The 13,776-nt window shown below is 41.0% G+C and overlaps 1 protein-coding gene across 7 annotated transcripts in view; it reads right to left on the minus strand.

The window, feature by feature from the left end:
• The window catches only part of CHD9 (chromodomain helicase DNA binding protein 9), a 192,787-nt gene that overhangs the window by 130,998 nt on the left and 48,013 nt on the right, over positions 1 to 13,776 (minus strand). For 6 of the 7 annotated variants that reach the window (XM_019535722.1, XM_019535721.1, XM_019535719.1 and 3 more), the window contains one exon: positions 1,782 to 2,119. In XM_019535722.1, coding sequence (XP_019391267.1) covers positions 1,782 to 2,119 — 338 coding nt within the window. Of the gene's footprint in view, positions 1 to 1,781; positions 2,120 to 2,949; positions 3,200 to 13,776 lie in introns of those variants that run through there. The other variant, XM_019535725.1, reaches the window with a different exon arrangement.

A 13,776-nucleotide genomic window follows, 5' to 3' on the forward strand; every position in this document is an offset into this window, starting at 1 on the left:
GAGATTAGAAATAAGGGTAATGCACAACAGAACATGTTTCACTTAGGATACCTGTGAGATAATACGACATAAAGAAATTATTCAAAATACAGCTAATAAGCATATGGGAGAAATCTGAAACTCATCAAAAATAAAAGACTAGAGATCTAATGGTGATCAGCAAATCAGTATGATATGCCAAATAATAAAAAAGGATTAAAGGATTAAATTAAGACCAGGAACACATAGTCTGTAGATCAGCAGAGTTTCACGAGTGACACCCATCATTCTGGGAGCAGGTGCCTAGCTTAGAAGCAATTTCTTTTTCAGTATTTGGAACATTTAATACACAAGACTGCACAAAATTCTAACAGATGTACAACAAGGAGCAATGTTATGCTTGTAGAGGGATGGCCTTGATAATCTAAAAGGGCATTTTTACATCAGCCTTTCTTCTGTACTTGATACCAAATTAAACACATGAATAAAAGGCACCAGAGTTAGTGTTACTATTTTTTTGAGAAAAATGCGAAGTGAAAATATTAAAAACATCCAAGCCTTCTATTTTATTTGAAAGCTTAATATCTCCAGACGTATATACTGCCCCTTCTGGTACTGGACCAGGCCAAAATTACAGGGAGGAATGCCACCTACAGAATTTCTAGCAACACTTTCCAAGGCATCTTAAACATCCTTTGGACATTCCTCAAAGTACCAACCTACCTCAACCCTGCTAATTTTGCCAAATGTTATCAAATGACACAGCAAACTTATGGCTGCAGAATACATAGTGAATTTAAAATACAACTTGACTGCAAGTGGCCTCACCACCTTGCCAATACCAGAGTTTCCTCAAATACTTCTATACAACTCATTTCCTAGTGTTCATTAGACTTCCAGGTTTTTCTTAAATGTGATCAAACAGGTACTGATATAAAAGTAGAATTAGAACTTAGTATAAATTTAACAAAAACCCCTCAAATTAAAAAGACATGACAAATAAAAAAGAAATGGGTTTAAGACTTTTAGGGCTTGGATACACTTGAAAGTTAATAGACTGACATACAGCATGAAGCCTCAGATTAAGTTCAGGCGGTCCACAGAGGGGGCCACCTGAACCCCCTTTGCACCAGATGGACTTCACTTCGAGAGGATTCTTCAGCAATGGACAACCCCACTCCACCTGAAGAGGACTCCTGCAATGAGACTATATGGACCAAGACACTTTCTTCAACTTACTTCCTCCACCATTGCGGACCATTGTATGGGTTTTGTGTGCATCTATCTTCTTTCTCTCTCAGTGTCACAAACCCCCTCCTTCCCCTTCCCCCACCTCCCTCTCCCTGCCCCCAGGCTTAGTTGGCTAACACTGTATCTTCTGTAACCTAGTCATGTTCCCCTCTTCACCCCCATCCCTCTAATGTCAGTCCCTCGCTCAGGTGATTTGTATTTCCCTACTGGCTTTGGCATTTTTTGGATTCACAATCATAAACACCTACTAATAAAATTCAATCCGTTCCTGAATAACTCCATGTACGGACACTTAACCCTGGAACAAAGTGACTTCTTCCTGTTTAGCTTAACCCACTTTGGAAATGGGTTAAGTTAACAGGAACAGGGCACTCCTGCTCCAAAGTAAGTATGTTAATACATACAGTTAATCCAGAACAACTCTATGTACAGGCAAGCCCTAAGGAGGCAAATATCCATTATTAATACACACTTTCTACTTCAAATCAAAAGTTGAACAGAAATCAAATCAAATTTGAACAGAATTAGAAATAAATAAATAACTCACTTACCCTATTTTTGTTTTCTCTTTAATTTTGGATGAGGAGCCAGTTCTAGGTTTTTTGCTCTCCTTGTCCTTTGGTTTGGATTTAATTTTTCTACCTTTCTTTTCTTCTTTTCCTTCAGCTGAAACACTGGGGAAATTCTCAGGACTCATCACTCGTGGAATATTTCTCTCCCCTCTCTCTTTTGCTTTTGCAATTGCCTCTGATATTATGCGATTAGCCTTCTCTTGCTTACTTTCAGACTCCACTTTTTTCTTCTGTTTCTTTTCAGACATTGCCCTCACCTGGGTATTCTGCAATTTAGTATAAGCTCCTGAACCATCGGTTTTCTTCGAGGAAGGAGGCTGTAAGAATAAAAACATTAAATGTATAATGTTCCTAAAATCATTTGCCAAACCTTTTCATTTGGAATTGCACAAAAAATTTAACAAAAAAAGTAGACCAATGCAAGTCAACAAACAAGAAAAAAATGTACCATTTCACAAGACAAAGGGATAGGTTTCAGTATACACACACACATACCAATTGCTGCTTTTAAAATGGTTCCACGAACAGAAAACCAATAAGAAAGATTTTCCTAATGTTTTCATAGCATTCTTAGCCACCTCTGTAATTAGATGTACCAGCTCTTAACCTTTTAAATATTTCTGAACGTTTGGACTGTATTTCCACTAATTATTTATCGTCTCAGACAATTTGAAAGAGTAGAGAGAATCAGTAATGGGTACATCATCTGAAAGTACCATAAAAACAGGATACACCTTACAGTTAGATAAGAGAAATGGTATTAAATGTACTGCTACACAAAACTGATATTTGAACTTAACTAAGATTTACAAAATAAAGAAAGTAATAAAACAAACAACAAATAGAAATAATGTACAAAGTGAGTTTTTACAATGGTAATGTGCTTGGAAAAAGTATTTATTTTATTTAAAATTAGATGACGTTCAAGTCATTACTTGAAAGAGTTAATTTGTGCACTTTTACTGTCACTTATATCTAGACAGAATTGTTTATGCTAGAGAGAAATTCAAAATTCAAATCAGCAATCTCTCTGAAATAGACTAGAAGACATGTCATTGTTTTTCTTTTTCACCCTTAAGGAATGGAAAGAATTTCCTATTCAAACAGACAAAAAAAACAGCAGATAACAATTCTGTTATGTTCTCACCCGTAAATGTGCCTCTGACTACAGCACGAAGAAAAGCCACCAGGAATTTCCAAACACATTTTCAGGCCAAATCCAGTGCGCTTCACTGGATACATTTTCTATACGTGCCTCATCAAACGCTTAATAGCAGTGCTGCAGCACTGGGAAGGAGGCAGAGTTTAGGATCACTCACTAAAATGCCACCTTAAGGCCTACAGGCTATAACAAATAACCAAGACGCGAGAAAACAGCAACAAGCTCAAGATGGCGATGCAGCACGACTCCCGCAGCAGCAGCCAGTAATAAGGAAGGTTATTCAATCCCATTAGCCTTTTAGCCCAAAGAACCCCTCCTCCTCCCACTCATTCAGGCTTTCACTTACCCTTCCTCTTGGCCTCTTCACTGAAGACATTTTTGGCGTCAGACAAAGGCTTGCCCTCTGCTTTTTCACCACCCCAGGCAGTGCTCAAGAGAAAAGCATTGAAAGAAGATTGCTAAATGGCCTATTTAGCAAGCTGCAGCCAAGATATGCACAACCCTCCACAAATACACATTGTGATTTATCAACATATTTCTTCCCTGACAAGTACACATCCACGGTTCCTCCAACTCAGGTATGACGAAGACTGTCAACCTCTCCTACAGAGCAGAATTTCAACAATAGCTGTAAGCAGATAGCCAGATTCCAACAAAGCACAGAAAGACATGAATGCACAAAGCATCAAAATGCATCAGCATGAATATTAGAGATGTCGTTAAAAATACTGACTCCTTCTGCGGAAGTAGGCCAGCAGATGGTGCTACCAGTTATTATTCCATTAGACTCTGCAATTTAACCCCCAATGGACTGTTCTTCCCTACATGTAGTACAGCGGTTAACTCTTACTTTTCCACCTCCTGCAGTAATAGTAAGAATTTTTTTTTATTTAAGCAGCAGCAGTCTCAAAAACTATCACTTCCATGCATTAGATTCTGCTGCAGTTTTACATTTATCATCTGTACCTAAACAGCCAAAATCCTAAACAACTCTGGAGACTGAATCTACAGTCATAACAGCTAAACACAGTACACTAACATATTTAGCACACAGGATAAAAGGTAGGAGTGACTGTGCAATGTTTTCTTTCAGAATGAATAATTTGTACAGATTTCTTTCATTAATCCACACAGTAAAGATTTTTTTTCTAGCTCTCATTTTCTTATCCTTGCTTCTCCCCCAACAAAGAAATACAGGATGCTTTGCAGAAGAATCTCCTCAATTCTAATAGACTTCTGTACATTCATTTTTTTTTTTTAAATAGGGATAGAGTATTTAAAATTTTAGCATTTAAGATTAAAATACTATGTGATGACATGCTGCACCTCCTTAATATGACTATTTAGGCAAATCAGGTCAGCAGATGCATTTTAGTTTTAGTTTTTTTAAAGACTTAAGAACAAAACAAAAACAAAACAAAAGAAAATACACAGGAGAATTAAGTATTTCCTAACTATACTAATCATTCTTATCACTTCCCCTCCCTTCAAAAAAAATCTGGGGGGAAAAAAAAATCATTGTTTCTGAACACTGTTTAAAACAAAAACAAACAGGGCAAAATGTTTAATGTGTTCTTTCCATTTAGTAAAATATTACAATGATATTAAGATTTTAAACTATCCTATGAAATAGCCTTTACATTGTTCAGGATTTCATTTATACTAAATAATAATAAGAATGAATTAAAGTGTTTTTACTTCAGGACTAAGTTTTCTGTTCTATATAACATAGCCATTGAGTAAAAATAAAAATAATTCTGGATGCAGGTATTTTAAATCTAGCAGTTTCCCTGGAGTCATAATTGCAAGTCTAGTTTGGTTTTTTTAAAAATCAGAGGCTCCCAAAAATTACTGATGCACCGTTATACTATTTATAGTAATACCAAATATAAAAGTATTTATTGTTAACAAGTTGTTATTTTACAGTGAAAACAACCAACCTCTCATGTTTTCCAGTTCTCTAAAACTGACTATGAACAAAAGTCTTGCCACTGGATTCTCACTACAGTTTACGGTCTACTCTGGAAGATACTGAAATTAAGACCTGATCCGTCCTTTTAAGTCGGTATCAATCTTCATAGGAATGGATGATTTTTTAAAATAAAATTAAACCAAGAACCAAGACCCCCAAGAATATACACAAATATCCTAAAAATCAGTAGTGTTCAAACTTGTGGCCCTTCAGGCCAAATGAGTGGCACTGGCCTGGTCTACAGGCTAGACTGAGCCCTGTGCTCCATGATTAGGCCCTGGCACCCAGCATTTTCCCCTCCTTGCCCCATATTCCAAGATTGAGCCTCAGAAGCTCAATACTGCCCCTTCCCACCTGTGCTGGGATTGAGCCCGGGGGGGCTAGCTTGACTCTTCCCGGCTCCCACCCCGGTGTGCTGTAATTGGGCTCTAGGGGCTTGACACTGGCCCCACGTACCTAGGGCTGCCTCCACCTGACCCTATGTACTGGGATCAGGTAGCCTAAATCAAGCATGCAGGGTCCTGGACCTCCCCATGGGTTTGGAAATTTGACAGTAGGGAAACTGTGCCACTGTCTCCTGGAGCCAAAATTTCCAGACCCGTGTGGAACCCCATGGGCCAGACTTCATGGTGCTGTAGGCCAGATTTGGCCTGTGACCCACGGCTTGAGCAGTCCTGTCCTAGATCAAAAGGCAAAAAAAATTCCCTATGCCAACAAACTGAGAAATGTTCAAATAGTCAACCTGTATTTTTATAAACAATCTTTTTAAGGAGATTCTCAAAACATTTGTTACTTGAAAACTAAGAATTCCCACTCTTCGTACCTTTTTAAGCTCAAAAATAAAAGCCACTAGAATGCCTATCTAGAATTTTACCAATGACCTGCATATTATATCTTACTTTAGAGTTGCTCATAAATGCTGGTCTGGACTTCTGCATGTTTTGGCACACTGCTTGTTGTTTTATTCTATCCATTCTAGTTCTAAGCATTTTTTCTGCACCTCAAGCTTGTAAAGTGCACTCCACAAAAATGATCTTATTTACAACCAACGAGAGGGTACACTTTATTGTTCCTTGGTAACATCTTCAAGCAACCTGAAAAGGGCATTTAGAAGAAAAAATGGTGGGACCGGTCACCTCTCTTCAGATAACACAAAACATAAAACTGCACCAAGAAAGTCATTGCTGTGATGGACACCAACGTTAAAACAGGTGAACAAAGAATTAAGTTCTTAGGAGTAAAATTACAGGGGATGGTTCAGGCACACCCCTACTCTCCACATCCACCACAGAAATTTATATGGCCTTTGCAACTAGATTATGATTCTCTGCCCCCTCCACCCCCCCGCAAGTTATTGTACCGTTATTATTATTCTGTAATTTTAATACTGTAGCTTTTAAAATAATTGTAGTTCAGTCTATTGAACCTGATCATGCAGGATTAAAAAAAAAAACTACTGAGCACCCAGAACTCCCAAAGATTAAGCCAATTGGCAAGCCAAAAATATATTCCCCCCTCCCCCTGGCTGATGATGAGCATCAAGAATTCAGTATGGGAATATCCTTTTCCCCATGTCTTACAAAGCTACTCACTCTCCTGCTTATCAGTGGTAAGCAAGAAAATGTTTTCTAGGAAATGTGAGAGAAAGGTGGAAGAGGAACCCTTAAGCTATTTGTGGATTTAGAATTTAAGATTTTATTTGAAAAATACGTTTCTAGCATTCATGGTTGCAAAGATAATCTTCCAAATTTAACTGGATATAAACCAATGCAGTGTTGTCATCTTGAGTCTGCAAAAAGACAGCTCCAGGGTATCTGCTGCTGCTAACAGCTTTGCCAAGCAGCAGAAGAGTGAAATTAACAAGACTCCAGTCAGTTCCCCTGCTGCTATTCAAAATCCTGTGGGCAGCAATGAAATTGTCAAGAATCATGTCAATTTCATGCTGCTGCTGTTGCTGCTTGGGAAAGCCATTAGCAGCAGCAGGTACAGCCAGTATAACTAATCACAGGGGAGAACCACAAAAAAGAGTGAATGTCAGAAAACAGCAGTGGAGACTTCCTTAAACATGCCCTGCCTCACAACAGGCAAGGGAATGATAACATAGGAGACATCCAGCCCTTAGTAGCAGCCAGGAGACTCTGGCATTCTGTTCTTCTAGTAACTATAGCTCATATCTGTATTAGTGAAACTAATACAAGAGCAACCAAATCCCCAAGCAAGGGCCACAGATAAAATTTCAATAGAAACTTTAACATTTTCATCCTTCCCAGCATCTGTGGCCATTTGCTGACTGGGCTTCTAGCCCTTATTAGCACTAAGGCTAAGTAGACAGTCAAAAAGCACAAGGTTGAATCAATTCAATCTTCACAGGTTAGTCTAAGATGCATAGATTGACTGATAAGCAAGTGAACAAACATTCACCTTTGCTTCAGGAAATGCAGCCACATGTTGCAGTGGCCCAGGCCAGAAGCTGGGGAGGGCACTAGAGCACACCTTCCTGATAGGCTGGAGCAGACAGCTTGGGCCAAGGCTAGCACATGTACCCTGCAGGGGAGGGGTGGGGTTGTGAGGGAGGTGCAAAGCATCCTGGGAAGCTGGGAGACTGAGTTAACCTGATTCTGGAGAATATCTGAGACAAAGGTTCGATAGATCAATTTAACCTAAATCAGTTAAGTTTGATACTATATCCATCCAGGTTTAACTTAAACCAGTTTCAGCCATTTTGAAAGCAGTTTATGTTGGGGGTGTGCCAATAAACATTTTTTGGGCCAATACTGATGGCCAATTATTAACGAGACCTATCAGTCAATACTGATCCGATTGCCAGTATACAGCCTGGCAGCTTGGAGAGCAGAGTCCAGCTGATAAGTCTGTTTAGGGAAGGGAAGGAGGAGGGAAGAGGCATGTGAGGTACCAAATCAAGGCCCCTGTGGTGAGGGAGGCAGTGGGGCTGGGGCAGGGGTTGGCAGGGCATGGGACAGAGCCACGAGTGACTCATTTAGGGAGTGCAGGGGGGGTGGACCCCGCAGCTGTGCACACCCCCTGGGAGAGTCATGGGGGGCATGTGCCCCCTGGATCTGTGCATGGGTCAAAGGTTGTGCCAGCCTCTTCTCAATGAGGAGGCTGGGCTGGGGCTGCACTCAGGCCGAGCGGGGAGGTGGGGGAAGAAGGAAGCTACACTAGAGCTACCCCAAAATTCGCTGTATCCACCCCTCCAAGCACTGCTGCCACCTGGCCCAAGCACAGCCCTGGCCAAACCCCCCATGCCAGGAAAAAACCAGCACCACCCCAGCCTGTCTGCAGCAGCAGCCCACCCTCGCCCCACACAGATCTGGGGGAACATGTCCCCCATGGCTCCCCCAGGGGTGCATGCAGTTACAGATCTGAACTGGTTTCTGATCACTTATACCAGTTTGTGTAATTTCTGTCCCTAGCCTAAGTGCCTGGTAAATGAAGACCTTCCTTAACAAGCTTTGTGACCAAGTCTATATGACACCACTTCCTTACCACAAGGAATCAATCCTGTCTGAATGGACTGTTAGGACCATTAGCTAAACTGAAATCCATCTTAACAACATTTTCCCTTGAATACCACAACTTACTTTAAAAACAGCTGTGCTCCCATGGCAGCTAGGAAGATCTATTACCATGCAAGAAAAATGTAGTAGCAAGCTTGGCATCATCTAATTTTGAAGGTTAGTACTAAGGTTAAGGTTCAAATTAAATTCATAATCTTACACACACTTAACTTTAAATAGATGAGTTCAAGGAATCTGAAGGCATTCAGGAAACCAACCAAACAAATGCAAAAAAATCTGCCCAAGTCCCAAACACAGGCCCAAGTACACTGCCTGAAATGGAAGGCTTGCTTGGGTTTGAGATAGGAATAATTCCCCCCTCTACAGCCCATAGAAGAGAAAATTCTTAATGGCCTCTATTGCCAGACATGTCTTTGCATTACTGGCTAATGAAATCATGTAGCTATAGATCTGTTAACCTCAATTCCAAATTCCTAATGCAGAGGTATTCATGGGTGGGTTTACTACAGTAATAATGCATATACCCCTGAACATACCCTTCCCAAATATTACCCTTCCTGCTCCACCAGCAGAACACTAGTTTTACTATAAAAAAAATTCTTCTATGCCTTTTATACATGGATTTCTTCTGTGCTTTTTAGGGATGGGAAGGACTTGATACATACAAACTGCTTCTGTAAGCATGAAACATCAGGGCTTTAAGTATCCAATTTCTGCCATACCAGACAGTTTGAATCTTACATATTAACATGCCCAGGAACCAATTACCACCACTCACTTTATTTACAATTCTATGTATTTTAAAGAAAAAGTAGTAAGAAGCACATTCTTAGTGCCTTGTTCACATCTTTATACTTACTACTAGTGGGAGTAAATCATGTATAATTTTTGAGATGAGGGATTGCTAAGAAGTTTACTAAAAATTCTTGATGGAGAAGGTAACAATTTTTTTTGTTGTTTAAAAAAAAAAAAATCAGAATACTCTCTGTATCTACTACATCCTTAGGAAATAATACTGGGGGGAGAAAGGGGTATTTATTTATTTGTAATCATGTCAGCCAACTGTTGAAACTAAACGTGGCTTTTTGGTGATATTCTAATATTTTAATATTAACTAAAGTATAATTCATGCAACTCCAGCTAATATATTAGGAGACCTTAACAGAGTATGTAAATATTTATAATCTACATTACAAGATTCTAGTAAAGAACATATGTTCTTCAGAATTTTAGATCTAAAACTAAGTATGCAGTTTCTGAATTTTGCCAAGTTCAGAAACCACATACTTAGTTTCCAGTGCTCCTTTTTTCTCCCCATCTAGGAGATACTTTTATTAAAAGAGGAGACGGTTTGCACCATTAACATTTTTCATGATCTGTTACCTTAAAAAAAAAAAAAAAAGAGGTTGATGCTTTATTGAACGTTTTTCTAGAATGACAAAATCTAGACCAGTGATTCTCAACCAGGGTGCCATGACAGCCTTCCAAGGGTGATGTACCACCCAGACTGTTCTAAAAGGAAAGCGACTGCTCTTGATCTTGCATGGCCACAGATGCCCCAGCATATTCTGGACAAGTATTACCCACAGCCGCTCCCCACCCCAGCCATACCTTTGCATGCATGGAAAAGTAGATGCAGGGTTGTACTTCTCAGCCCAGCTCATCCCCCTGCTACTCCCATGCTCCGTGAGCAGCTTCCCCTTCAAGTACCTTCCAGCACTGATGAGGGGATACACTATAGAAAAAGCAGGCCGTGGTGGGATAACGTCATGTTTCTGCTACCTTTACATGGGACTAGCTAAGTTGTAGCTCAGTGTATCTTCATTGGGTGGCCCAAAATTCCAAAAACTTGGAGGGGTGATATGAGGTTAAAAAAAAGCCTGAGAAGCACTGGTTTATGCTCAAGCTACTTTGATAGATTATACATACGAAAAAAAAAAGATCTAAATTCTGGTTCTGTCCAGACACACACACTTCTTTTTCATGACTCACTCAGCCAAAATATATATGACTTGCCTCCCTGTCCTGCAGTGATGCATGAAAATGAGGTTTCCATACTTCTATTTTTTAGCTGCTTTCACTACAATTGAGGGAAAAATCTTTTTTTACTTAATGAGGACTTCAGCAGGTATGAAAAAGTTTGCTTTTGGATAACATCATTCTTTTCTTGTTGAACTCCCAGGGGGTGCTGTGGGGCAATTGTCACTAAGAGTGCTGTTAAGTGGAACCTTGTGGATTATCCATCACCAGCTCCTGTTCAGCATGTAGATAGAAGCATTTGGACAATAAGAAACAAAGTTTAGCTTGGCATACTCAAGCTCTCTACCTCATCCCAGTGCTGTTGAATACCTAGCTCAGTATTTAAGGGACACCAAGATATTAATGAGATGGGCCAGCTAAAACTCAATCCGATTAAAAATTGAAATGATATGGTTAGCCTGGGGGGTTGCAACCAGAAGATATGGACTGTTATCTCTTCCATCTGTGTGTTACTACTTGCATGTACAACCAGGTGAAATTGCTGAAACTTGCACTTCAAATTAAAACTCAAAACTTCAGTGCTGTCCAGCACCACCTTTACTACATGTTTCTGGCTACAAGATTGTAACTACTTTTGTTCACAGTACAAGCTTGATAAATTTGTTACTGCACAACTTAGTAAGTAATGCAATATACTCTGAATAGTATTTGATGTTTAACCGGAAACAGATTCTAAAAGAAGAGAGCAATTTTAGTTACAAGTGTTTCTCATTCTGAGCATACGACATCTGCTATCCATGATTCATACCAACTAAGCAACTGCTTTTGAGGATGTTGGTTCTTATCTGTAAAACTCGGAAACTGGCTTGAGAAACTGGCCACTTGCAAGACCCCTTTTCTTCTTGTGCATTAATTCTATAGTTATGATCAGCAGTAACATTTTTTAACTAACGCTTTCAATTTACCAGATCTGTTTTTGGCAGTACTTCATGCCTTTGAAAGCTACTCCTAACTATTCTCCAAAGTAGCAAAGGTCTCTTGGATTTCTACAAAGCAAAAACCATCTCAACCAGGTTTTTAAGAGCCTCTTCTGGCCACCGTGGATACTGGTGTTTAGTATTACTAGGAAGGAAGTATTCGGGTCGCAGATAAAGAGGGGTTGCTGTCTCCAGTGACCAACAGTAAGTGGTCTGTTTTTTCTAAAGATGCTCAGTGTTAAGCACCTTCTGTACATTTTAATTTCCCTACCTTAACCAGTCCCCTCTCCCCCTACACTCCTCACTCAGTAGCATCATACTGTTGACATGTATTTAGTTTGAAGTTCACTATAACTGTCCATGTCTCTTTCTCTCTTGTACTACCGAAAAGTGAGATCTGTTGCCTGAACAGAGCTATCAAACAGGTCCTTTTCATAAGCAGACACTTTTTAAACATTTATTATACAAATATTAAAAACAAATGGCAAAACCACAAATGGCATGTGGCATGCCTAGGGGACAACCATGAAACACTTGTTAGCAACAAAAAAAGAAAATGCACCATGACATTGGAGATTGAAACCCTCTCCCCCATACCCCTCATGGGGTTCCATAGATAGGATCAGTTGTCCATCTTTGAGAAAAAGGTTTAACAAATCAAACAGTCTATTTAAAAAACCATTAATAAGAGAATGGCACAAGTAATGTAATGTGGGGCCCCTGCAGGATATGCTTGGCAATCTGGTGGTTGCACCAGAGGAGAAAACAGACCTCATCAACAATTTCTTCACCTCTATTTTCTTGTGCAGAGACTCCCCTACCGAGATTCAGGACGGACTTGGGAGAAACTCCGCCAAGGTCAGGGAGGACCGGGTTAGAGAACTTCTGGAGGGGCTGGACGTATTCAGATCAGCAGGCCCAGATCCTCTCCACCCCAGGGTGTTGAGGGAATTGGCAGGGGTTATTGTGGGGCCCCTGGCACAGCTTTACAAGCACTTGTGGTGCTCTGGCCAGGTGCCGGATGACTGGAAGAGGGCCAATGTGGTCCCCATCTTTAAAAAAAAAAGGGAAGAGGAAGGACTCAGACAACTATAGGCCCTTTAGTCCTGCTTCAATCCGGGGGAAGCTCTTTGAGAAGATTATCAAGGAGCACATCTATGATGAGCCAGCAGCAGGGATGATGCTCAAGGGCAACCAGCATAGTTTCATTAGGGGCAGGTCCTATCAGACCAATCTAACTGCCTTCTACAAGTAGGTGACAAAAATCACTGGACGCAGGTATTGTGGTGGATGTAGTCTTTCTGGACTTCAGGAAGGTCTTTGACACTGTCTCCCACCCCATTCTCATTAAAAAGCTAGGCGACTGTGGCACTGATACCTACACAGTCAGATGGGCTGCAAACTGGCTGAGGGGTCATACTCAGAGAGTGGTGGTGGATGGATCATTTTCGACCTGGAAGGAAGTGGGCGGTGGGGTCCCCCAGGGCTCGGTCCTGTTCAGTTTCTTAATTAGCGACTTGGACGATGGGGTAAAGAGCAGCCTGTTTAAAATCATAGACAACACCAAGATTTGGGGCGAGGTAAGCACGCTAGAAGGGAAGGACACATTACAGGGGGACCTGGACAGGTTACAGGGGTGGACAAATGAAAACAGGATGGGATTTAATACTGACAAGAGCAGGGTGCTGCACTTGGGCAGTAAGTAGGAACCAGCAACATACCTATGGGTTGGGGAACTCCCTTTTCGTCAGTGCAGAGGCAGAAAAGGATCTTGGAGTCATCATTGACTCCAAGATGAACATGGGCCAACAATGCAAGAACATGGTCAGTAAGGCTAACTGTACCTTGTCCTGCATCCACAGATACATCACAAGCAGGGCCAAGGAAGTGATCCTCCCCCTCTATGCAACACTGGTCAGGCTGCAGCTAGAGTGCTGTGTCCAGTTCTGGGTGCCACATTTCAGGAGGGATGTGGACAGCATTGTGAGCGTCCAAAGGAGGGCCACTCGCATGATCCGGGGACAGCAGGGCAGACCCTTGAGGAGAGGCTACAGGACCTTAACCTGTTCAGCCTTCACAAGAGAAGGCTGAGGGGGGACCTGGTGGCCATCTATAAAACTTACTGGGGGGACCAGCAGGGTTTGGGAGAGACTTTGTTCCCCCAAGCGCCTCCCAGAGTAACAAGGAATAATGATCATAAGCTGCTAGAGAGTAGGTTTAGACTAGACATTAGAAGGCACTACTTCACAGTCAAGGTGGCGAGGATCTGGAACTTCTTCCAAGGGAAGTGGTGATGGCTCCTACCCTGGGGGTCTTTAAGAGGAGGCTTGATGATTACCTGACT

This window comes from Crocodylus porosus, unplaced genomic scaffold, assembly GCF_001723895.1.
Source record: "Crocodylus porosus isolate Cpor-Errol unplaced genomic scaffold, CroPor_comp1, whole genome shotgun sequence".
Classification (NCBI taxonomy): Eukaryota; Metazoa; Chordata; order Crocodylia; family Crocodylidae; genus Crocodylus; species Crocodylus porosus.